The sequence below is a fragment of the Microcaecilia unicolor genome, chromosome 5, assembly GCF_901765095.1.
Source record: "Microcaecilia unicolor chromosome 5, aMicUni1.1, whole genome shotgun sequence".
Taxonomy (NCBI): Eukaryota; Metazoa; Chordata; class Amphibia; order Gymnophiona; family Siphonopidae; genus Microcaecilia; species Microcaecilia unicolor.
In genome coordinates this window covers 247,381,549-247,406,235 of record NC_044035.1, presented here as the reverse complement: position 1 = coordinate 247,406,235, position 24,687 = coordinate 247,381,549, and the positions used below count along the sequence as shown (strand labels likewise).

The following is a 24,687-nucleotide window of genomic DNA, read 5'->3' as shown; positions in this document are numbered from 1 at the left end:
GCTTGATTTTATAAAAAGACACCTACAGTGGGGGAAATAAGTATTTGATCCCTTGCTGATTTTGTAAGTTTGCCCACTGACAAAGACATGAGCAGCCCATAATTGAAGGGTAGGTTATTGGTAACAGTGAGAGATAGCACATCACAAATTAAATCCGGAAAATCACATTGTGGAAAGTATATGAATTTATTTGCATTCTGCAGAGGGAAATAAGTATTTAATCCCTCTGGCAAACAAGACCTAATACTTGGTGGCAAAACCCTTGTTGGCAAGCACAGCGGTCAGACGTCTTCTGTAGTTGATGATGAGGTTTGCACACATGTCAGGAGGAATTTTGGTCCACTCCTCTTTGCAGATCATCTCTAAATCATTAAGAGTTCTGGGCTGTCGCTTGGCAACTCGCAGCTTCAGCTCCCTCCATAAGTTTTCAATGGGATTAAGGTCTGGTGACTGGCTAGGCCACTCCATGACCCTAATGTGCTTCTTCCTGAGCCACTCCTTTGTTGCCTTGGCTGTATGTTTTGGGTCATTGTCGTGCTGGAAGACCCAGCCACGACCCATTTTTAAGGCCCTGGCGGAGGGAAGGAGGTTGTCACTCAGAATTGTACGGTACATGGCCCCATCCATTCTCCCATTGATGCGGTGAAGTAGTCCTGTGCCCTTAGCAGAGAAACACCCCCAAAACATAACATTTCCACCTCCATGCTTGACAGTGGGGACGGTGTTCTTTGGGTCATAGGCAGCATTTCGCTTCCTCCAAACACGGCGAGTTGAGTTCATGCCAAAGAGCTCAATTTTTGTCTCATCTGACCACAGCACCTTCTCCCAATCACTCTCGGCATCATCCAGGTGTTCACTGGCAAACTTCAGACGGGCCGTCACATGTGCCTTCCGGAGCAGGGGGACCTTGCGGGCACTGCAGGATTGCAATCCGTTATGTCGTAATGTGTTACCAATGGTTTTCGTGGTGACAGTGGTCCCAGCTGCCTTGAGATCATTGATAAGTTCCCCCCTTGTAGTTGTAGGCTGATTTCTAACCTTCCTCATGATCAAGGATACCCCACGAGGTGAGATTTTGCGTGGAGCCCCAGATCTTTGTCGATTGACAGTCATTTTGTACTTCTTCCATTTTCTTACTATGGCACCAACAGTTGTCTCCTTCTCGCCCAGCGTCTTACTGATGGTTTTGTAGCCCATTCCAGCCTTGTGCAGGTGTATGATCTTGTCCCTGACATCCTTAGACAGCTCCTTGCTCTTGGCCATTTTGTAGAGGTTAGAGTCTGACTGAGTCTGTGGACAGGTGTCTTTCATACAGGTGACCATTGCCGACAGCTGTCTGTCATGCAGGTAACGAGTTGATTTGGAGCATCTACCTGGTCTGTAGGGGCCAGATCTCTTACTGGTTGGTGGGGGATCAAATACTTATTTCCCTCTGCAGAATGCAAATAAATTCATATACTTTCCACAATGTGATTTTCCGGATTTAATTTGTGATGTGCTATCTCTCACTGTTACCAATAACCTACCCTTCAATTATGGGCTGCTCATGTCTTTGTCAGTGGGCAAACTTACAAAATCAGCAAGGGATCAAATACTTATTTCCCCCACTGTAAGTGACATCCAAATATGCACCCTTATAAAATAGGCTCCCAGATCAAGCTCCAGCAGATATGTTCGGAAGAAGGTATAAAATGCGTGTGACAGGCATAACTGCCCCTGAAAATGCCTATGTGTAGATCATGCACATTTTTCACACCAGCATGCAGTCGCAGTTTTTATAAAAACTGTTTTCTAAGGGCTTATTTTGCACACAGACCAACAGGAGCAAGAAACAGTAAGTCAGTCTAGTAATGTAAAGATGTGAGCTAAGATTTTGTTTTTTGTTTGCACAGTTCAGGAGGTTGTGGTAGAGGGTAAATTCATTCACTGAAAGTTTTGGTTCTTTTTTGGATTATGTGGCCTGAGGGGTGGACAATTTTTGAACATTTTAGTTTGTTTCAGAAATCATGTGTAAGATGTGATTAATGAATGTAAGAATTTAAATTAACTTTCCATACATTAAAGGTTATTTATGCATGTAAAGGGTGATTTTTATAACAGGGTTCCTGATTTAAGAAACTCCTTCCCTTACACAGGCTGGGAATGCTAAATTTAATCGGGCTAAGCTTCTGAACATAGGCTATCTGGAGGCCCTAAAGGAGGAGAAATGGGACTGCTTTATATTCCATGATGTGGACCTGCTGCCAGAAAATGACTTTAACCTTTACCTCTGCGACAATGAGCCAAAGCACCTGGTGGTGGGCAGAAATGCCACAGGCTACAGGTAGGACAAATGAAATGGGAAGAGTGCCCTAAAAGACAAAAATCTAATAACTGTGTACAATGCTGGAAGGTGAGCAAGGTTGGGCAAACCTTTTGGTCTGAGTGCCACTTTGGTGTCTCCCCCCATTTGGTAGACCCCTGACAAACAAGTGGATTGGGACCCCCCATTATAACATTTTTATTGAGAATTTTTATATTACAATTCCAAACATAATAAAGTAAATTCACACAAAATTATTTTTTACATCCTCAACAAAAAGTCCACATTAAGAGGAGAAACAGTGGACATCAAAGGAAATGATCCATTACAGCACATAAAGACTGGAAAGTGTAGCCAAAGTCTAGTCATTCATATGAACTGAAAAATATTTATCTGTCAGGAAGTCCAAAGTGCACAATCTTAAAACTCCCACAGATAGGGCCCTGTGTGGTTGACTGCTGTGGAAAACCAGCAGAGGAGGAAGCAGCAGGTAAGAAGTGTGCTCACTGACTCCTCCTGCTGACTGGAGGACAATGAACAAGGAATGAGGAGAATTAAGAGACCTGTGGGCAGTGGTTGTCTCCCCTCCCCCCCCCCCTTCCAACTCTTTCTGCTGGCAGATGATTTACCAGGGCACGAATTAGGTTCAAAAGGACCTCTCCTAAACTCTTTGGCCCTAGGCATGTGCCTAATTTTCCTATGCCTTAATCCTACCTTGTCAACTCCAGTAAAATATGCTTGAAGGTCACAAGACATCTGAACGGAAACCAAATAAGAAACAAGTGGAGGCCAAATGTGGGTCTGACTGCACAGTGGAACTGATGCAGAAAACAGCCACGGGATTACCACAAGGGCTGTGGAGTTGGATTCGGAAGCAATTATGGGTCGATTCTGAGCCGGTAAAAATGTATAAACAAAAATGGTAAAAAATGTATAAACTTACAACATTGTACATTTATCATTATATACTAGTAAAAAAGGCCCGTTTCCGTAACAAATGAAACGGGTGCTAGCATGGTGATTAGTTTCTGCCATTAATGTTTTGAATTGTATTATTTTCTCTATTGTTTTTCCATATTTAGCTGTTTGTTAATTTTAACTCCATTTGTATGTGTCTGGTTTTCTGCTTGTGTGGAAGGCTGCGTTTTTTTTTTTTTTTGGGGGGGGGGGGGTGAAGCTCCTTTAAACAGTTGGGAACCTGCCTGCCAAGTCGCTAATATGCCTGGGTTCTGGAGAGCTGTGTTTGCTAATTGTAACTCCATGTGTATTTGTTAGGATTCCTGCTTCTGTGGAAGGCTGCTTTGATTTTGGGAGGGGGAGGGAAGCTCCTTTAAGCACTTGTGAACCTGCCTGCCAAGTCGTTAATATGCCTTTGTTCTGGAGAGCTGTGTTTGCTAATTGTACCTCCATGTGTATTTGTTAGGATTCCTGCTTCTGTGGAAGGCTGCGTTTTGATTTTGGGAGGGGGGAGGAAGGTCCTTTAAGCACTTGGGTACCTGCCTGTGAAGTCCTTAATATTCTTTGTTCTGGAGAGCTGTGTTTGCTAATTATAACTCCATTTGTATTTGTGTGGTTTTCTGCTTGTGTGGAAGCCTGCGTTTAGATTTTGGGTGGGTGGGGGGGCGAGGGGGTGTAGACGTGGAGTCAGTGGTTAGTTTTGTCTGGGTGGTCGTTTGTTAGGGTGGCTGCACATACCGGGAGCAGGAGCATGGGCATCAAAATAGTTTTCTCCTTCCAGGGAAGTTCCTTGTTTCTGTGCTGCACAGAAAATGACTCATTGTGCTGCGGACTGCTGAGTCTCCTCCCTTGTTTCCATGCAGTTGCTCGTGATTGCTCCATTGCACGATGCTTCTGACGACGACCGATTCGTTCAGTGTCAGTGCTGTGCCCTCGACGTCATCACGTTGTGACGTGAGGGCAGGGCAGACCAACTGGGATCTACACAACTACAACTTTAGAACGCTGGAAATTTCTGAGGCTTCATTAGAACGTTGGGATTGTGAATTATGTCTGGATGGGGCGTGGCTGAGGGCGGGTCCATGAGTGAGAGTGAGTGGTGCTCACATCCTAGCCTACCAACAGTACAGGGCTTCAGTACAGGGCTTCCCTGCCACAGAGTGAGCTTCAGAACGTTGGAGGTGAGAATTATCAAACATATAAATGGCAAGTGACCGTACTCACTTGCAAATGCGCAGTACAGACTTCCCTCTCTGTCCCGCCCTCACGTCAAGATGTCATGACGTCAGAGGGCGGAACAGAGAGGGAAACGGAGTCGAATTGTCGGATGCCGCCTGGAAGGAACATCGCGCGAAACAACCTCCACCCTCCCCCCATCCCCGCCGCCGCTCCTGCCTCCCTCCGTATCGGGCCCCCTGCACTGACCTGACAGCGCCTCTCACCTCCGTGTGGAAGCGCTGCAGGCGCTCTGCTGCTGCTTGCAGCGCTTTCACACTGAGGTGAGAGGTGCTGTCAGGTCAGTGCAGGGGGCCCGGCACGGAGGGGGGAGGGAGCGGCAGTGAGGAGGGTTGCTGGAAATCTCGCCCGTTTTTACGGGCTTAACGGCTAGTTTATATAGAAGATATCAATAATAATCTCATAATAGTATATTAACTGTACATAAGTACATAAGTAGTGCCATACTGGGAAAGACCAAAGGTCCATCTAGCCCAGCATCCTGTCACCGACAGTGGCCAATCCAGGTCAAGGGCACCTGGCACGCTCCCCAAACGTAAAAACATTCCAGACAAGATTATACCTAAAAATGAGGAATTTTTCCAGTCCATTTAATAGCGGTCTATGGACTTGTCCTTTAGGAATCTATCTAACCCCTTTTTAAACTCTGAAGAAAAGAATGTCGCCACTTTTGTAGAGAAGGCTAGACGATATTTAATATTTAATATAAACAGTGTATTTACAATTTTTCTGCATAACTCAATGGGCTATTGCAGGAAGCATTTCTGTACTCAAAGCATATCTACACACAAGCAATATACAGCAAGCTTAAGGCAAATCAAAATGCTATACACAGACAAAGAGAAATTCAAAATGCTTACTTATTTCTTTGTTCCCTCTCTTTTTATACCGGGCCTCTGACTAATTCTCTCATACAACATTCCTGTGCAAGTCTCTGAATACCACAAACTGTTAATCATGGGCAGAACATATGCTGCATCTGGTTCCCATTATCGGCCCCCCCTTTCTTGCCAGACTTTCTGGAGCCGTGCCTTTTTGGCTGATGTGGGCCTCATCATGTCCCAGGAGGTTTAGTGTTAAAACAGCTTGTTGTAATCATGGAGCCTTCCACTCCGCATTTTTCATACTTTTATTCAACAAATCTTTCATACTTTTGTTCAACAAATCCTCCCTTTTGAGGCCTGGTATTCCAGGACTCAAACATCTGTTTCAGCTCCAGTCTGTTGTTTCCTTACCTCCCTTCTAAATCTCCTCCCCCTTTGTTTGTGGCATTCAGTTTCTGCACGCTTTTTCAATATTTTTGGCTGACATATTAAAGTTCTATTTATTCTTAATTATCATTGTTATTTTAAAAGCATCCTGGCACATCTTTGCAAACATGCTAATACACATGTTACACAGCATTAAACAGATTCAATTGTACTAGGGTACAAAATTTATATCTCTTGAGGTATATAATTTATAGGACAGTGAGCTTCATCAAAGGGAAGTACACTGTCATTCATTCTTACTTTTCATTAGCTGATGTGGCATTAACAATTACACAAATTAAAAGCATAACATTCATTGAATCAGTTACAACATTCTGCGTGTAAGTGCACTTTATCGGGGGAATGTGTTCAGTTGTCATACTATTAATCAGACACCAACATGATGTCTGTGGGTACTTGTCCATAAGCAAGGCTTGCTTATAAATAGTCTCATTTGTCCAATGAAGGTTTTCATCATCTCTTACACAGGTATTATTGGGATAACAGACATGATTTTATCATTGTAGTCCCATATATCATAGTTGGCAAGGACAAGGATGATGTCAGTCAGTGGGCACATATGATACAATCAGTCAAATTCAACATCTTGGCCACTGTAACAAGTCTATTATCATATGTGTTCATTGTCCATTAACAAACAACAACAGTCCAATACCATCATGTTTAGGGACATGATGTTTGTTTATTCTTTGTCCATTTCAATGTTATTAATTCGTCGAATATCTGCTAAATGTATCCAAGAAGTATGACCTTCCAGACAGGCAGCGGTCTGAGTAAGGGCCGTGATAGCAAAAGGCCCTACATACACAGGATCCTTCCATGTTTTATGTGTAAAGTTCTTTCGTAGCACTAGGTCACCTATTTTAAAAGCACAAACATCATTAGTAGTTCCTGCCTGTGATGCTACATTTGTTCGGATCATATCACTTGTCAGGTTCAACATAGGTTGTAGCTTTTGCCAGTACTGAGCTGTGCTATCAGTACTTGCTGTCTGCATCGGGAAGAAATGACGTCCTGTCTGAATTTGGAATGGGGTCAATTTAGTACGCCCATTAGGTTGGGCCCTTATAACCATCAAAGCTAATGGTAACAAATCAAGCCAGGTATATGGTTTACCTGCTGTTTCCTTGTTTAAAGCCTTCAGTAATACTCTCAATTTAGTTTTTAAAATACCATTGTAGCGTTCCACCAAACCATTGGAGGTGGGGCGATACACTGATACTTTTCTGTGTGTTAAACCCATAATCATTGCCATTTCTTTCAAAACACTGTTATTAAAATGCGTCCCGTTATCAGAAATTATTCTAGACGGACACCCATGGCTTGGCATAATATGAGTTATCAGACATTGTACCACCTCATGTGCTGTCTCCCTTTTACATGGAAATGCTTCTACCCACCTTGAAAAAGCATCCACCCAAACTAACAAATACCTTTTTCCCTGCACTGGAACAATCATATCAGTGAAATCGATATACCATTCTTTTGCTGGGCCTTCTGGTATTGGAAGTGTCCCAGGCGATATTTTAGGACCTCGTTTAGGTATGTTAATATTACATACCATGCAATTCTGCACAACCTGTTGAATCAAGTTATCAATTTTTAAGGTCCAAAACCTTTGTTCAAATTGTTGCCTCATTGTTTCCTTATTCCAATGCATGGTTGCATGCCACTCAGCCAATACCTTAATCGCCTGGCTCATTGGCATGCAAGGTAATCCTTCTTCTGCATTAAACCATTCACTTCCCAATTTCATACATCCTCTCTTCAACCATTTTTCACTTTCCTGTCCCTCTGGCTGCCACATTTCAATCTTATCTACATTCGTAAGTGGCCCTTCCTGTGTCTGTCTAGTATTATACAAAATCTTTTCACTTTGCTTAACCACCTCCGTTGCTGCTGCATCAGCCATTGCATTACCTAGTGCCTCAAAGGTTGGCTTTTCAGTGTGGGCCGGGGTCCACACAACTGCAGTTTTTCTACCTTCACGTTCCCTTCTTGCCAAAATTTCAAATAGCAATTTCCAATATGTGTAATGTTGTAGATTTTTACCTGCACTGGTTATCATCCCCCTACGCTGCCATTTTAATATATGATACTGTAGTGAACTTGCAACGTAACCACTATCAGTATATATAGTGACATTTTGAGTCATATCAGTGTGTTGTAAGGCCGTAATAACGGCTAAAAGTTCAGCATGCTGTGCAGTCTGGTTAGGAGGGGTTTTATATTGTACTTGCATTATCTTTCTTAGATTCTCATCTACCTGCACGCAGGCAAAGCCTGCAACAGTCCTTTCACAAGCTCCATCTGTAAACCATATTAACCCATCAGATAAGGGTTCAAAAGTAAGACAGTGAAATGTAGGGATTTCTATAGTATCAATCTCACCCTCTTGATTGACAGGAAAAAGCAGATCTATCTTATTTCTCTGTTCTTTAGTTAATGGTATTATATCTTGTCCTAAAAGTACTGCTTGATATTTTCCAAATCTAGTGGCTGTCAATGCTGTTTGGCTAGGGCTCAACAGCGTTTTAATCGTGTGGTTAGTATGTATTACAATAGGAACAAAAGGCATTTGTGCTCTCCATTTACCTACTGCTGCCACTATAGCTGTCAATAACTTTGGTATTTCTTTATTTCCAAAATCTAAACACAATCCTAATTGAGACAACAAGTCTCTACCACACAAATTTACTGGGCAATCAGGTGCCACTAAGAAGGGTACCACAGCCTCCCTTGAACCGTGTGGTTGGCATTCCAAGCGCACCAGAGTGGGTTCTGTTAGCCTTTTTCTTTGTTCTATCCCCGTAAATCCCACTGTTGTTCTATACTGATTTGAAAGTTTAACTCCCTGTGGTTTTGCACACAATACAGAGGTACTCGCCCCTGTATCTATCAAAAATCTCACAGGAGTTCCATATTTGCCAATTGTCAATGTAATAAAGGGTTCTCTTGTGTCTAATCTGAAAATCATTCCCTCTTCCTGACACGGGTTTGCTTCCAGTCAATAGCATTGGTCTGGAATATTCTGCCAAGTTGGAAAAGCATTTACAGTGCCTTGTCTCTGTACTGCAGCCCCTGGTCCCTGTGATTGCATCGCCGGCTGCTGTATTGCAGTCTGCGGGGCACTCACAGGCATCCCTATTACTTGTGGCATCAATCCTTGCTGTGTCTGCATTTGTACTTGGGGCATTCCTGCATTCTGATAACATTCTGAGGCATAGTGACCAAATTGCTGACAAATCATATTGTTCAGATGTTATTAAAGATTTTAAATCACCTCTTTCACCTAGCCCTACACACAGAACTAGCTTAGAACTGTGACTAATTCAAACCAGATGATCTCTTAACACTGCAGGAATCTCACTTAAAAAAGGGTTAAACAAAGTTAAATTGCAAAGACATTCCACATAGAGAACTAGAACTCATTAATTAAACAGAATAACACATATTTTAAAATAAACAGAGATCACCTTATAAGACAAAATCAAACTTATTTAAATCTAATCTAAAATCTTTTAAAAGGAACAAAGAAAATTTCAATTCTTCCTGACCTGTCTAACCTAGCTTAGCAACAGCCAGACACCGAGAAATCAAAAACAGATGACATTCCTCAACCTTCAGGCTGAACCAAAGGCTGCTTTTTTTTTTTTTTTCTACATCTGCATCTTGCCCTGTTTGAACCTTATACAAATTTATACATTTTGTCAAATGTGCCGAAAAATCAGTTTTAGGGTCCCATTTATTTGCTGTTATGGCTGAAAAATCAATCGGGGTTGGATACATCACATGCAGAGCTGCAGAAAGAGCAGCCTTAATATTTCCTACGCCCGATGCTGCACACAGAGCTTTAAAATCCCCAATAGTTAATTGAGTTCCTGCTGTTGCCTGTTCTCTCCCATCTAATTCATTATCCCCTCCCTTTTCACTTTCTGAATCACTGGGGGGGTCATCAAGAGCCGAATACCCAGCGCATGGCACAGAGCGCTTTTGTTCCTTCTCCCATCCTGTATCCCTTACAGGGCATAAAGTCTCTCTCCTTGTATTACAGCCAGAATCATAAGGAGGAGGATTATTTCTTTTGTACATTTCTGCCTCTTGTTGTACCCTATCTACATCAGCATAAAACAGATCTGCTGCTAAAGAAAATAAATTCCAAATTGTAAGATGCTTCTCTAAGCTTTTCTTCTGCCTAGTTTTATTTTTATTCTCTTGTAAGTAGCTCAGGAGAGATAATAATTTTGGACGATCAAACGATCCATCCTGAGACCAGCTCAAAACAGAATCTTTTCCTTCATATTTGACCCATTTCTCATGTATTTTTTCAATCTGTTTTTTTTCTAATGGGAATAATTCTATGACATGCTGCAAAGGGGAGCATTTTTTTGAACTATCTAAATCTAAATACATAGCATACACAGGAGGCTTTTCTTTCTTATCTGCCCCTTTCCCTTTCATTTTATTCTGACTATTACAATTTCTCCTATAGAGCCACAATCTACAAAAATATACTACTGCACCTAAACAAAGAAAATATACAAAAAAGAAAACTACAAAGCTAACCAAATATACATAAGTCCACAATGTAAGCTTACTTACGCGTCTTCTTATTTCTCTTTTTAGCAAGCCCAGGAGTCGACACCCATATGTCCACTTCAAGTAGGTTGATCACGTCCACTTCCGTGGTACATAGTAATCAGGCGTAAACAACGCTTGCTCTCTCAAAATCCTGTAAAAAACTTCGTTAACAACAAACACTTAATTTGTTATTCGTCTGGCCTTCTCTTTTCCGTGTGCGGCCTACTCCTACTCCTACTCCTGGCTGGCTCGCCACTTTGAAGAAAAGAATGTCGCCACTTTTGTAGAGAAGGCTAGACGATATTTAATATTTAATATAAACAGTGTATTTACAATTTTTCTGCATAACTCAATGGGCTATTGCAGGAAGCATTTCTGTACTCAAAGCATATCTACACACAAGCAATATACAGCAAGCTTAAGGCAAATCAAAATGCTATACACAGACAAAGAGAAATTCAAAATGCTTACTTATTTCTTTGTTCCCTCTCTTTTATACCGGGCCTCTGACTAATTCTCTCATACAACATTCCTGTGCAAGTCTCTGAATACCACAAACTGTTAATCATGGGCAGAACATATGCTGCATCTGGTTCCCATTATCGGCCCCCCCTTTCTTGCCAGACTTTCTGGAGCCGTGCCTTTTTGGCTGATGTGGGCCTCATCATGTCCCAGGAGGTTTAGTGTTAAAACAGCTTGTTGTAATCATGGAGCCTTCCACTCCGCATTTTTCATTAGTTCTACCAAAGTGTTCCATGCTCCATAACAGTAAAAGCAGCACATGCGTAGACACAATGAGTCAGAATTAGGCAGAGTGCTTGTTCCTGTGTGTTTTTTTTTTTTTAATTTTAGCTTGCCATCACAGTAAATCTCACCATTTATGGAAATATGGAGTTCTTAATGGGTTGATGAGATCTGTGGTAAAAGCACAGTGCTATGCAGTGTTTTTTTATTAGTTCCAGCAGCTTTTGTTTTTAACTGACATGTAAGGCTGTCCTTAAAGGGTATTGTGGCTACCCAGGATCCCCCCCCACTTTTTGTCTTAATCTCAGGCCACTGAGCTTAAGACAAAATAACCTTGCAAAAGCTATATCAGTCTTTTGAACTAGAGAGCTGCATGGCAATGGGGATTTTAGGAATCCTGCGGAACACGCAGGTATGGAAGAAGCTGCCATGGTGGGATTGCCACAGGAGTATAGTTTAAAAAAAAATCTTTGGTGACTCCAGAATGAAGCTTGGAACGTATGGGGAAAGAGGCAGTTGGAGCGTCAGAATGAGGTTTGAAATGCCCAGAGGGGCAGCTGGAACCCCAAACTGACATCTGGAACACTCATTGGTTGAATAGTGAATAAGTTAGGCTGTTGTGGTTGGGAGGAAACATAGGGCTGTGAGCATGGAAATAATGTCAAGTCCTGCAGGAACAGATGGGGATGGAGGAGATTGTGGGAATGGAATGGATCTTAGTTGGTATGAATTAGATTCTGTTGGGCATGGGCAGGGTTAGATGAAATTTCTCTCCCTGTGCAACTCTCTACTTAGAACATTAACAATAAATGTATATTCTGCCATATACCTTTCAGTTCAATGCGGATCACACATTAAAGAAGACTGGATATTTCCAGGAATAACAAAACATAACCTAACAAAAACAGTACATCACTGAGCTACATATTCTATTTAACATTATTTAGCACAAAGTTTCTAAATAGGTAAGTTTTAATCTGTTTGTGGAATTGGTTATAAGAGATTTCAGACATCAAGATATCCTTGATAGCCTTATCTAAACGAACTGCTTGATATGGAAAAAGAATATCAATTAGTCTAGCTTTTTATAATTTTTTAGAGAAGGAAAGGTGAAAAGTTTTGAAATCCTGGTGACTCTTGTTTTGTTAACAAAAACAAGATGATTCAATAAGTAATGTAAGGATAGGCATATAATTTTATACACAAAACAAGAAAATTTAAACAAAATCCTGGCTTGCACAGGGAGCCAATGGAGCTTCACATAATAACAAGGCACAGCACACATAGTAGATGACGGCAGAAAAAGACCTGCACGGTCCATCCAGTCTGCCCAACAAGATAACTCATATGTGCTACTTTTTGTGTATACCCTACTTCGATTTGTACCTGTGCTCTTCAGGGCACAGACCGTATAAGTCTGCCCAGCACTATCCCCGTCTCCCAATCATCAGCCTCACCTCCCAACCACCGGCTCTGGCACAGACCGTATAAGTCTGCCCAGCACTATCCCCGCCTCCCAACCACCAGCCCCACCTCCCAACCACCGTCTCTGGCACAGACTGTATCACACTGTCGAACACACTTCTTGGGGAAAGAAGAACAAGCCAGACTGCTACAAATCCTTACATAAAAACTACATGCTCACAAAAGAACTGGAAACCCAAAGAAAATGGATTCTGCTTTTGTAGTACAACACTGGAGAAACAGAAAATGAATCATGACTGAATAGATATGGATGGGCTTGAGTGTAAATTTTAAGGGGTCTGTGCCCTGAGAATGTCCAGGACAAATCAAACTCTGGTATGCATATAAAGTATAAACTTCACAAAATATCCTTGCACTTTCCTGATGTTACTAAATAATTGTTTAACGGAGGAAAAAAGCCTCATATTTTAAGAGAACACTCCATCATTGGTAAACCAATATTAGGGAGGTCTCCTAAATCATCATGGGCAAAAACCTCCTTAAATTTTAATATCATGTGTGAAAATGTGGCTACTGCTCAAAATATTTCTACACATAAAGCCGTCTAATTATTAAATCGACGGATCAAGCACTTATCTTTTTAAATCAACAGTCTGTTAGACACCCTTCACGGCCCGACTTCGGCCCAAGTTTCGAATCCTTCATCAGGGTCCGTGGTGTCAGACTTTCAAATTCTGTTGAAAAACAAACAACATCAGCTAGTTTTCAGAACATAACTTCAAAAATTACAAACTTCTTCATCTAGAAAGATCTTACAGGGTGCTCCGCAATCTCTTCGCTCCTACATAGTATTGCTTCAAACATGGCCGCGCTTTATCTAGGTTGACGTCAGACGCCATCAATTCAACTCCTCCCTCAGAGATGTCAATCAAAGAGTGGGTGTGATCTGATTTGCGATCGCCTAACATATTCAGAAAAACTGATTCCATTCAATTCTGGTATTAATGCCAAAAGGTTGTAACGTATTCAATCTAAAAATCCAGCGTTGTTCTTGTCTTAATAATAGAAGTTTCCTATCACCTCCTCCTATATAAAGTATCACATACCATGTAAAATTCTTGGCCCTTATCCAGCTTAACAGGATAGAGATGTTTATCAGCTATATTAGCAATGTGATATCGCTTTCCTTGAAGACTAGAGCCTGGAAGTTCTTATATTCCAAATGCTGTTAAGAGAAAGAGAGATTGGATTTGTTTGTCTGAGTGCAACTCCAAAAGGATGGGTAACAAGGTCCTGTCCAGCTTTGCAGTTGTTTTCTAGAAACAGAAGGTCAGGGAAAATCCATTCTGCCCATTCAAGTGGCTTAACATTTATTTGTTTTTGTGTTTGGATGTAGCTCAAGGTGAGTTACATTAAGGTACACTAGGTAGGACAGCCACATTGTTTTATCCAGGTGGGGGATGGGATGACATAACAGGAAGCCTATGTGAGAAGTCCAAAACAGTGCCTATTTTAGAAAGACTACATAAGTGCCTTGATAAACTGGGCTTCTTGATTTGTGTAAAACTAGACACACATTTTCTCTGCACATACTTTTACATGCATATGTAGTTGTGTAATTTTTTTAATTTTTATTTATAAATTCAAAAACTTTACAATATAAGAAAATCTTGCTCCAGTATATCAGACAGAAAAGAATATTGGAATCACATCATTCCTTAGATATATTCATATGAAGATACATTAATGCCTTTTTTATATCACAAAAAAACAAAAAGAGAGAGGGGGCATTACTAAGAATATTGGGGAAAACATAGATCAAACATAATATAAGGAACAGACTTCGCACACAGCAGTTGTGTAATTAAAAAAAAAAATTCCTTTTCTGCTTGTAAAATGGAGTGGAGGAATAGCCTAAGTAGCCTGGTGGTTAGTGCAGCGGACTTTGATCCTGGGGAACTGGGTTCGATTCCCACTGCAGCTCCTTGTGACTCTGGGCAAATCACTTAACCCTCCATTGCCCCAGGTACAAAATAAGTACCTGTATATATGTAAACCGTTTTGAATGTAGTTGCAAAATACCACAGAAAGGCGGTATATCAAGTCCCATTTCCCTTCCCTTTCCCCTAATGGTTAATGCGGTGGCCTGAGACCATGGGGAACTGGGTTCAACTCCCACAGCAGCTCCTTGGAACCCTGGGGAAGTTGCTAAACCCTCCATTGCCCCAAGTACAAATATTTTGCGAGCCCACTAGGGCCAAAGAAAGTACTTGTATATATGTAAACTGCTTTGGTTGTACTACAGAAAGGTGGTATATCAATCCACATCCCTTTTCGACACCCATTACTCTCAAAAAGTAAAGTTGGAGCAGGTTTCTCTTAGTGTATGAGCATACCTTTCCCAGAGGTATCGGGAGAGGGTTAGAGTAGCTACATCAGTGTTCTTCAGGGTCAAAGTGCACTACACAACATAAAACCTTATCTTGTTCTTATCCTATTCTTTTGACTAATGATAACAGTTCTAAAAATGTAACAACTGCTTTCTAAATATAAGCAAAACAATTTTATTCAATTATTTTACTTTAAATCAAGTGCATAATACTAGTGACCATACTATCATTCACTCACTCTCTCATACTGCTCTCTATATCAGTATACAACGGTGCTTGCTGAAAAAGACATAAAACATGCACAATGACCTAAACTAATACACATGCAAAACTGCCTCTGAATAAACTCTGCATTTACTGCTTAATGCTTAAAAGTTCTAAACAACGCCTCAAGGCAGTCCTCTTTAATCCTCTTTACAAGTTCCTGCAGATCTATAAAGGTCATTGAAAAAACAGTCTGCTGTAAATGTCTCTCCAATCCCTGAAAAGACTGTTGTAATTGTCTTTGCACCAGAAAAAATGAATCTACATGTCCTGTAGATTCACACTTATCTTCCACAGCATTTTCACTCCTTGATACTGTGATTAGACACGGGTAGCTGCTGATGTCATCAACCAATGCCCAGAGGCAACAAAACACACTCTCCAAATGAGTCTCGGCTTACTCCGTGAACTCTGTATTCTTGCCCTTTCAGGGGAATCACCTTGCTTGTCTCCACCTGCTGCTCTCAAGATCTGAAACCCAGATCTAATGCTCAACGCGTTTCGCCAAATGGCGTCCTCAGGGGCTTGATCTATACAATACAAAAGCAGGGTACTAGTAACCAACGCACTACAACATTCCTCATCCATTCTTTAAATCAGTGGCGTAGCCACAGGTGGGCCTGGGTGGGCCGGGGCCTACCCACTTAGGGCTCAGGCCCACCCAACAGCAGCACATATTTAGTGCTAGCTAGTGGGGATCCCAAGCTCCGCCAGCTGAAGACCTCCCCCTGATGGTGCTGAAAACACTGCTCTCCACTTCAGCACTGGCAGTCTAAGCTTCCTAAGCTGCTGATACTGGCCTCATCGCATTTGGGGGAGGGGGAGGAGAACACTTGGTGCCCACCCACTTCTTGACTTGGCCCACCCAAAATCTGCTGTATGGCTGCGCCCCTGCTTTAAATCATTGCATATATATATAACTTGAAATACCAGCAATTGAATCTGTACCTCATTGTGACATACGCCAGCTTAGACACCCGTTAGGGAAGCAGGAGACTCGGCTATGCTCCTCCCTCATTCCGAGCATGCCCAGAAACATACACATCCCCTTGTGTCTCTCAACTATCTATAAACCTGTCCACTCTACTTCTTTGTTAAGGCCAGTAGGAGTCACTGTTCTCCATTCATAGATAAACCTTTGTTCTACCTGCATCATTCTCTGCAGCTCATTACCACCTCGAGTGGAATCAATATGTTTGAGCACCACAAACCGCAAATCATCAACATTATGTGTCTCTTGCAACCAATGTTTAACCAGCGGTGCCTCTATTTTCTGTAATCTCATATTACTGAGATGTTGGGCAATTCTTAGCTTCACTTTTTTAACTGTCTGGCCAATATAAAACAGCCCACAAGGACAACAGATAGCATATATAACAAATGAGGTATTGCAATCAGTGCAGGACTGCAGATTGTAAGCTTTCTTGAGCAGGGACTGTCCTTCCCCATGTTTAAACTTGTACAGCGCTGCGTAACCCTGGCAGCGCTACAGAAATGCTAAGTAGTAGTAGTAGTAGAAAATACTGTCTGCCTTGAACTTGATTGGGAATGCTTAGGCTTTGAGTAACAATGGCGTATTTGCAGTATATACAACCACTACATCTGTTATGTCCATTGTTCCCATCTTGCTTAAAGCCATTGTTCCTGATATTCTCCTAATTTGGAATGCTGATAAGCTAGATTTAAAAGAATTTCTGCACTATCTAGATGCTTGTGATCCTAACATCACGTTTACATCTCACATTGGCGATCATGTCATTGATTTTTTAGGTGTTAGGATCACTTGGATAAACAATGTGTTTGAAACTACAGTTTACTGCAAACCCATGTCCAGGAATACCTTATTGCATTATAAAAGCCACCATCCGGCAGCTTTGAAAAGAGGTATACCCACAGGGCAGTTTCTCCGTATTCGAAGGATCTGTTCGAGTAAACAAGAGTTTGTAAATCAAGCCACTATTATGAAAGCCAGATTTAAAGAAAGGGGGTATCCTAGTAAAGTTGTTTACAAAGCTTTAAGAGAGCATATAATGTGCAGCATCACTGGCTTTTTCAGAAAGGGCAGGAGGAGAAGGATACTAGCCTCACCTGTATTCTGCCATATGTGCCCCAGTCTTGTCAAGTTGTTAACATCATACGTAAACATTGGAGCATGTTGGGGTTACACTCAGTGTTTAGAGAACAACCGAGATTTTCATATAAGAGAGGGCAAAATCTTGCAGAAAAACTTAGGAACAATGGCTTTAAGCAAGATGGGAACAATGGACATAACAGATGTAGTGGTTGTATATATTGCAAATACGCCATTGTTACTCAAAGCCTAAGGATTCCCAATCAAGTTCAAGGCAGACAGTATTTTCTGCAGTCCTGCACTGATTGCAATACCTCATTTGTTATATATGCTATCTGTTGTCCTTGTGGGCTGTTTTATATTGGCCAGACAGTTAAAAAAGTGAAGCTAAGAATTGCCCAACATCTCAGTAATATGAGATTACAGAAAATAGAGGCACCGCTGGTTAAACATTGGTTGCAAGAGACACATAATGTTGATGATTTGCGGTTTGTGGTGCTCAAACATATTGATTCCACTCGAGGTGGTAATGAGCTGCAGAGAATGATGCAGGTAGAACAAAGGTTTATCTATGAATGGAGAACAGTGACTCCTACTAGCCTTAACAAAGAAGTAGAGTGGACAGGTTTATAGATAGTTGAGAGACACAAGGGGATGTGTATGTTTCTGGGCATGCTCGGAATGAGGGAGGAGCATAGCCGAGTCTCCTGCTTCCCTAACGGGTGTCTAAGCTGGCGTATGTCACAATGAGATACAGATTCAATTGCTGGTATTTCAAGTTATATATATATATATGCAATGATTTAAAGAATGGGTGAGGAACGTTGTAGTGCGTTGGTTGCTAGTACCCTGCTTTTGTATTGTATAGATCAAGCCCCTGAGGACGCCATTTGGCGAAACGCGTTGGGCATTAGATCTGGGTTTCAGATCTTGAGAGCAGCAGGTGGAGACAAGCAAGGTGATTCCCCTGAAAGGGCAAGAATACAGAGTTCACGGAGTAAGCCGAGACTCATTTGGAGAGTGTGTTTTGTTGCCTCTGGGCATTGGTTGATGACATCAGCAGCTACCCGTGTCTAATCACAGTATCAAGGAGTGAAAATGCTGTGGAAGATAAGTGTGAATCTACAGGACATGTAGATTCATTTTTTCTGGTGCAAAGACAATTACAACAGTCTTTTCAGGGATTGGAGAGACATTTACAGCAGACTGTTTTTTCAATGACCTTTATAGATCTGCAGGAACTTGTAAAGAGGATTAAAGAGGACTGCCTTGAGGCGTTGTTTAGAACTTTTAAGCATTAAGCAGTAAATGCAGAGTTTATTCAGAGGCAGTTTTGCATGTGTATTAGTTTAGGTCATTGTGCATGTTTTATGTCTTTTTCAGCAAGCACCGTTGTATACTGATATAGAGAGCAGTATGAGAGAGTGAGTGAATGATAGTATGGTCACTAGTATTATGCACTTGATTTAAAGTTAAATAATTGAATAAAATTGTTTTGCTTATATTTAGATAGCAGTTGTTACATTTTTAGAACTGTTATCATTAGTCAAAAGATTATTAATTGATCATAACAGGACATTAAATGACACTCCAGATTGTGGGTTCTTATCCTATTGAGAGGGAGTTAAAGCCCTCAGCCCCTCACATTTAACACCACCATTTGGCATTAAAGGAAACTTGATCAAAAATGAATGCTTTTTAGGTTGGTGTGGCTTTGATTTTATCCTACATAATACAAAAACGTACTCCACTACTGATTTTCATTCTCAACCCATTTTATTACATTCAATACCTCCTAATTACCATTCATACTGCTAGCACTCACGCCACTCACAATCAAATGCCTCCTACTCCAACAACTCACTTGAACACATCTTGTTTAACCTGTTACATACAATAACTAATAATCTTATGTATACATAGCTATATAATTTTAGTCCTAATGTATATTTAACTCTTTAGTGTTCGTTTACTTCACCAAATCTCTCTTTAGCAATAGTTCTCTAGAGTACGGTTCCAGCGCCGCACAGCTGTTTGATCAATTCAACAAATTAACACTGTCTCTAGATCTACTCAGGTCTCCATCGTTGCATAAATATATATTCAATGTATATTTTCATACATCACCCCAATTGGGGTTCTGTCACCAGTCCAAGTGGGTGGAGTGTCTAGAAAGGCTAGCGTGTGTGATCGCCAAAACACCATCCGCCTCATTCAGTGTCCTGCTCACTTCAGTTCCTGTAGTTCCCCTGTGCGTGACCGCATTTCGATATGCGCGACCGCATTTTGCGATGTTCTTCTTCAGGTGGAACTACTAAACGATACCTACAGACACCATATAAACAAATCTCTTAACAAACTAAATCTCATGTACCTTAATTAACAACAAATAAGATATCATCTCTATCAATGTAATTTCTATCAATATAATTGTAGCTTCGGTAGCTTACCGTCTGGGCTCTCCCTCCCAAGGGAGCATCCAAGGATCCGCCCACTAATTGCTCAGCTGAACTCTACTGCATGGTGGTTTAAATATCCACCTCACTTCCGTTAACACCTTAAATTACTAAATCCATTCAACTTCTAGATTTAAACCGTCAGGGTCTACCGTGCCCCAAGAGTAAATGTAGAGGGGAACTAGAGGAACTTGGTTGTGACCCTTACTTCACACATTTTGGGTTGTAGTTTTCATCTATATTGTATGAATTTCCAGATCACCTTCAGGCTAATTTGATTACAAAAAAAGGCACTTTAAAATTGATTGATTGAAATACATAAGCACTCGCAGTAAAGCTTTTAATTCCAGTGAAGAGTTTTAGTGACATAAGTGCATTTGGAAGAAAATGTTTTCTGTTTAGTGAGTTTTCCCAGCAGTAGTTTTGATTTATAAGGTATTATAAGAAATGGGCGTGAAATGCATTTGTACACCACAAACTAGTCCTTAGACCTGATTAGTTTATTCAAATGATTTTTATTGAACAACCAATTAAAGGTACAGTCGAACATCAAAAAGTCTAATTGTTCAAGTTTTTTTTGTATCATCCCATTCCTGCATCTACCCTTCCTCTGACATCCTCAAAACCAATAATACCTTTTACCAAGTATTCATTTGAGTAAAGAAAGAGAGACCTTCAGATAAACATTGAATAATATGGATATTTACAGTAACCTTACATTTCAGTACGTCTCCCCCTTTCAGCTCTATCATCACATTAATTCTAGTGTCTTTAACAAGAGGTAAAGCTGTATCTGGAGAGCTTGCCAATTATACACCTTAAATTTTCTTTTTTTTTTAATTTTAATATTTATTAATTTTAAATGATAATACAAACAAATCCAGTTTGTAAGGCAATACAGAGAATTATTTAAGGAAAATCAAAATATATATAATACTTTCCATTCTAACATATATGTCAAAAATATTTAACTTAATTCTCTTCCTTAGACCACCAAAAAAAAGAAAGGGGGAGGAGTCAAACAGACTTAAGGAGATTTGTCACTCTAAAAAGAGAAAGGAAAAGAAAACTTGACAAAAATTGGCATAGTCCTGATCTTATTTTCCATTAACTTATATTTGCTGATATCAAATGTTCTTCTTACTCAGCTAGTTGGATTTTTGGCATCCAGAAATATTTTCAATTGAGAGGGCTCAAAAAAAACATATTTAATGCCAGACATTCGAATTATGCATTTACATGGGTATGCTAAGGTAAATATTGCACCCAACGCTTTAACTTCTTCTCTAAGTATAAGAAATTGTTTTCGTCTCTGCTGCGTTATCTTGGTAACATCGGGGTAGACCCATATTTTCTGTCCACAAAACAGGGCTGACGAATATTTAAAGTATTTTTTCATAATCATATTCAAGTCCTGTTCGAATACCATTGATATTATAAGAGTTCCTCTTGAAGTTATTTCTATCATAGAATCTTCTAGTAGTGCTGTTAAATTCTGAATATCTATTACTGGAGGTTGACAGTCTTCTCCTTGTTTTTTCACATTAGGTAAATAATAAACTTTATTGCAGGGTGGAATGTCAGCAGGGGAAAATTTCAAAGTCTCCTGTAGATATTTTTTCAGAAAATCTCGAGGAGTTAAAGCAGGTGAAATAGGAAAATTCAACATCCTAAGCGTGAGGCGTCGATTATAATTTTCTATCTGCTCTAGTTTGCGAGCAGTGAAAAGTTTATCATTAACCAGAGAATCTACTGTTGTCTTAACAGTTTTAATTTCTTCTTTTACTGTAGCAAATTGAATAGCAGATTCTCTTTTAATTTCTTCATAAGATTCTGACATCAAAGTCAACTTACTAGCAACTGTAGAAATTTCTCTCGTAGATTTGGCAACTTCAGTAGTCAGTCTCTGGAGCGCAGTCCAAATAGCTTCCATTGTAACCTCCTGGGGCTTTTCCAGCTCCAGCACACTCTCAACCGCTGTTCCAGGGGAGAAACCGCCAAATAAGGATAAGTCGTTACTCTCCTCGGAGTCCGCTCGATCCTCTAACTCAACTCTGGCTCCTGCGGGACAAGGAGGCGGGTTCAGCGTCGGCGGCGACAAGGTGGTATCGAGGCCCCTAGCCGACGTCGCTCCTTCGTTGTCGGCCAACGCGGGGCTCGCCAAACCGGAACCGAAAGGTAGGCTTCTCACGAAGCGGTCTAATGTCTGCTGGTTAGGGGACGACGTTAGTGCAGTTGGCGGTTGCACTTTTGTCGTCCCCTTTCTTTTAGTATGGGGCATAATAGAAATCGAGGAAAAGATAAAAATTGCCAACAAACAATTCGGCAGCTTCCGTGAGCACAGCTAGGACGCCATCTTGCTCCTCCCTCTCCAGCCCCTATACACCTTAAATTTTCTATTGTCATTTCTCCCTTCCTATTCGTAACTCTTAATCTCCACCCCCAAAACCCTGTCCTATTCACCCCACTCCTAGAAGACATGATAGTTTAATTCTGCACACAAAATTTGCATATGAATTTGAAGGCAGTGGTGGTTTTGTTTAGAAAAGGTGCTGGGTTGGGATCAGCGGTGGTTTCCACCTTCCACTCTGCTGCAGTGGGGAAAGGGAAGCAATTTGCTGTAGTTCTGCACTGTTCAGGTTGTTATGAAAGTATTTCTGGCAGAATTTGAGAGAGTTCTGGATTGCTCAGGCTGCTAATCCTTTCCTCAAAGTCGCTCTGATTAGTGTATCATGGTTAGCCAATTAGGGCTGGGGATGCAGTGTCACATGAAGATGAAATGGTTTGGTGAACCTTAGTGATAGAGGTTAGATCTTCTTATCCCAAAAGTTACCCTGCCCAAGCCACTGAAATGTACCTTTATCAAAACAATTTGTAACTGTCTCTGAGCATGCAATCCTGATAAATTTAGTAAGAACATTTGTTTATTCTGCCAGAATTCAGCCATAGGTGTGCTTGCTACATTCTGCCAGTACGAAACACTGAGGGGCCAAAGCAGAAAGCTACCATGAGTGGAAGCGCGTGGTTATTGCAAAGTCTACACATGCATTTTTGGCTCTAAAATTCAGAAAGGGGTCCACTGCCTCAATTAACTCGTGAGGTAAGCATTGGTACACGGTATAATAAAATGCATGATAATGAGGCTATTAGCTATTCCACTGCAATACAGAGAAGCACACAGAAGACTTCTAAGGAGCACATAAGCACAAAAGCACCGCCATACTGGGAAAGACCAAGGGTCCATCAAGCCCAGCATCCTGTCTCTGACAGCGGCCAATCCAGGCTTCAAAAACCCGGCAACCCCCCCCCCCCCCCCAAAAAAAAAAAAAAAAAAAAATTAATAATGTTCAATGGACTTTTCCCTCAGGAATCTGTCCAAACCCCCTTTAAATTCCTTAAGGCCAGCTGCTGTCACTACATTCTCCGGCAATGAGTTCCAGAGTCTAACTACACGCTAAGTAAAGAAAAACTTTCTCCTATTTGTTTTAAATCTACCATATTCTAGCTTCATCTTGTGTCCCCTGGTTTTGTTGTTGTTTGAAAGTGTAAACAAATGCTTCACATCTGTCTGCTCTACTCCGCTCATTATCTTGTAGACTTCTATCATATCACCCCCTCAGCCGCCTTTTCTCCAAGCTGAAGAGCCCTAACCTTCTCAGCCTTTCCTCATAGGGAAGTCATTCCATTCCCTTTATCATTTTCGTCGCTCTTCTCTTCACCTTTTCTAATTCCTTGATATCTTTTTTGAGATGCGGCAACCAGAATTGGACACAATACTCGAGGTGCGGTCGCACCATGGATCGATACAACGGCATTATAACATCCTCGTGTTTGTTTTCCATCCCTTTCCTAATAATACTCAATATTCTGTGCGCTTTCTTAGCTGCCGCAGCACACTGGACAGATATTTTTAACAATGTAGGAAGTTCACTGCCAGGTCCAAGGCAATGTAGAAGGGTTAACAGGATTTAATACCAGTTTTGGGGATTTACTGACAAGTTTTTTTGTTTTTCCTTGCAACCATAGCAAGTGCCTGCAACTTAAGACAAGGTCTGTGCATGTGTCTGAAGAAAATGAAAATATTAGCACACGTGTATTTTTAATTATTATGTATGTGTTGCAACCCACCCAGATTTGGAGACGGCACCTCACAAAAACTTTATGCAAGAAATTTTTGCAAAGCTAATATTTATTCACAGAACATCATAGCAGTTTTTTTTTTTTTTTACATTTGTACCCCGCGCTTTCCCACTCGTGGCAGGCTCAATGCGGCTTACATGAGGCAATGGAGGATTAAGTGACTTGCCCAGAGTCACAAGGAGCTGCCTGTGCCTGAAGTGGGAATTGAACTCAGTTCCTCAGTTCCCCAGGACCAAAGTCCACCACCCTAACCACTAGGCCACTCCTCCAGTTCATGTTTGTGCTGGCACTTTTGTTTTGTTTGGACATGTGCACAATGAAGGCACTAATCTTGATGTTTATTAGTGGCAGAATTTCACTGCAGAACCAAAATGCTTTTGCTTTTCTCAGACCCAAACAAGATAAAAAAGGCCCAAAAGATATTTAATTCATCCTTTTGCATATCAGGTGGCTTCCGTTTTTGGCATTCACTATTTTATGTTTAGAAAGGCTGTTAAGTCTTTTATGTTTCACATATATGCATTTACTTCTCAAATGTTTTGATAATGAGCCTTGTAATTTCGAAGGTTGGCTTATCTTTCATTTTTAGTAATCTGCATAGAACCAAGAAGGTAATTGTGGAATTTAAGAAATGTAATGTTATTGCAGAACCTTTGTGCACATGGGTCCGGCAGGCTTTCCCTCATTAGCGCACGAGTTCTGCACGCTTCATGTTTGCATATGATTTGTGTACTGAATTGTCACAGAATATTTTCCTTGTTAATCTCATGGTAGAAGCTGTGCGCTCAGCCATTGGCATTTGGACCTACTGTGAGGCTTTCTGTATCGGCTCCTGAATGTTTGAAGTATC

General features: G+C 41.0%; 1 protein-coding gene across 3 annotated transcripts in view; it reads left to right on the top strand.

Moving 5' to 3' along the window:
- The window catches only part of B4GALT4 (beta-1,4-galactosyltransferase 4), a 90,736-nt gene that overhangs the window by 19,909 nt on the left and 46,140 nt on the right, over nt 1–24,687 (top strand). For all 3 annotated transcript variants that reach the window (XM_030203928.1, XM_030203927.1, XM_030203929.1), the window contains exon 4: nt 2,136–2,323. In XM_030203928.1, coding sequence (XP_030059788.1) covers nt 2,136–2,323 — 188 coding nt within the window. The remainder of the gene's footprint in view (nt 1–2,135; nt 2,324–24,687) is intronic.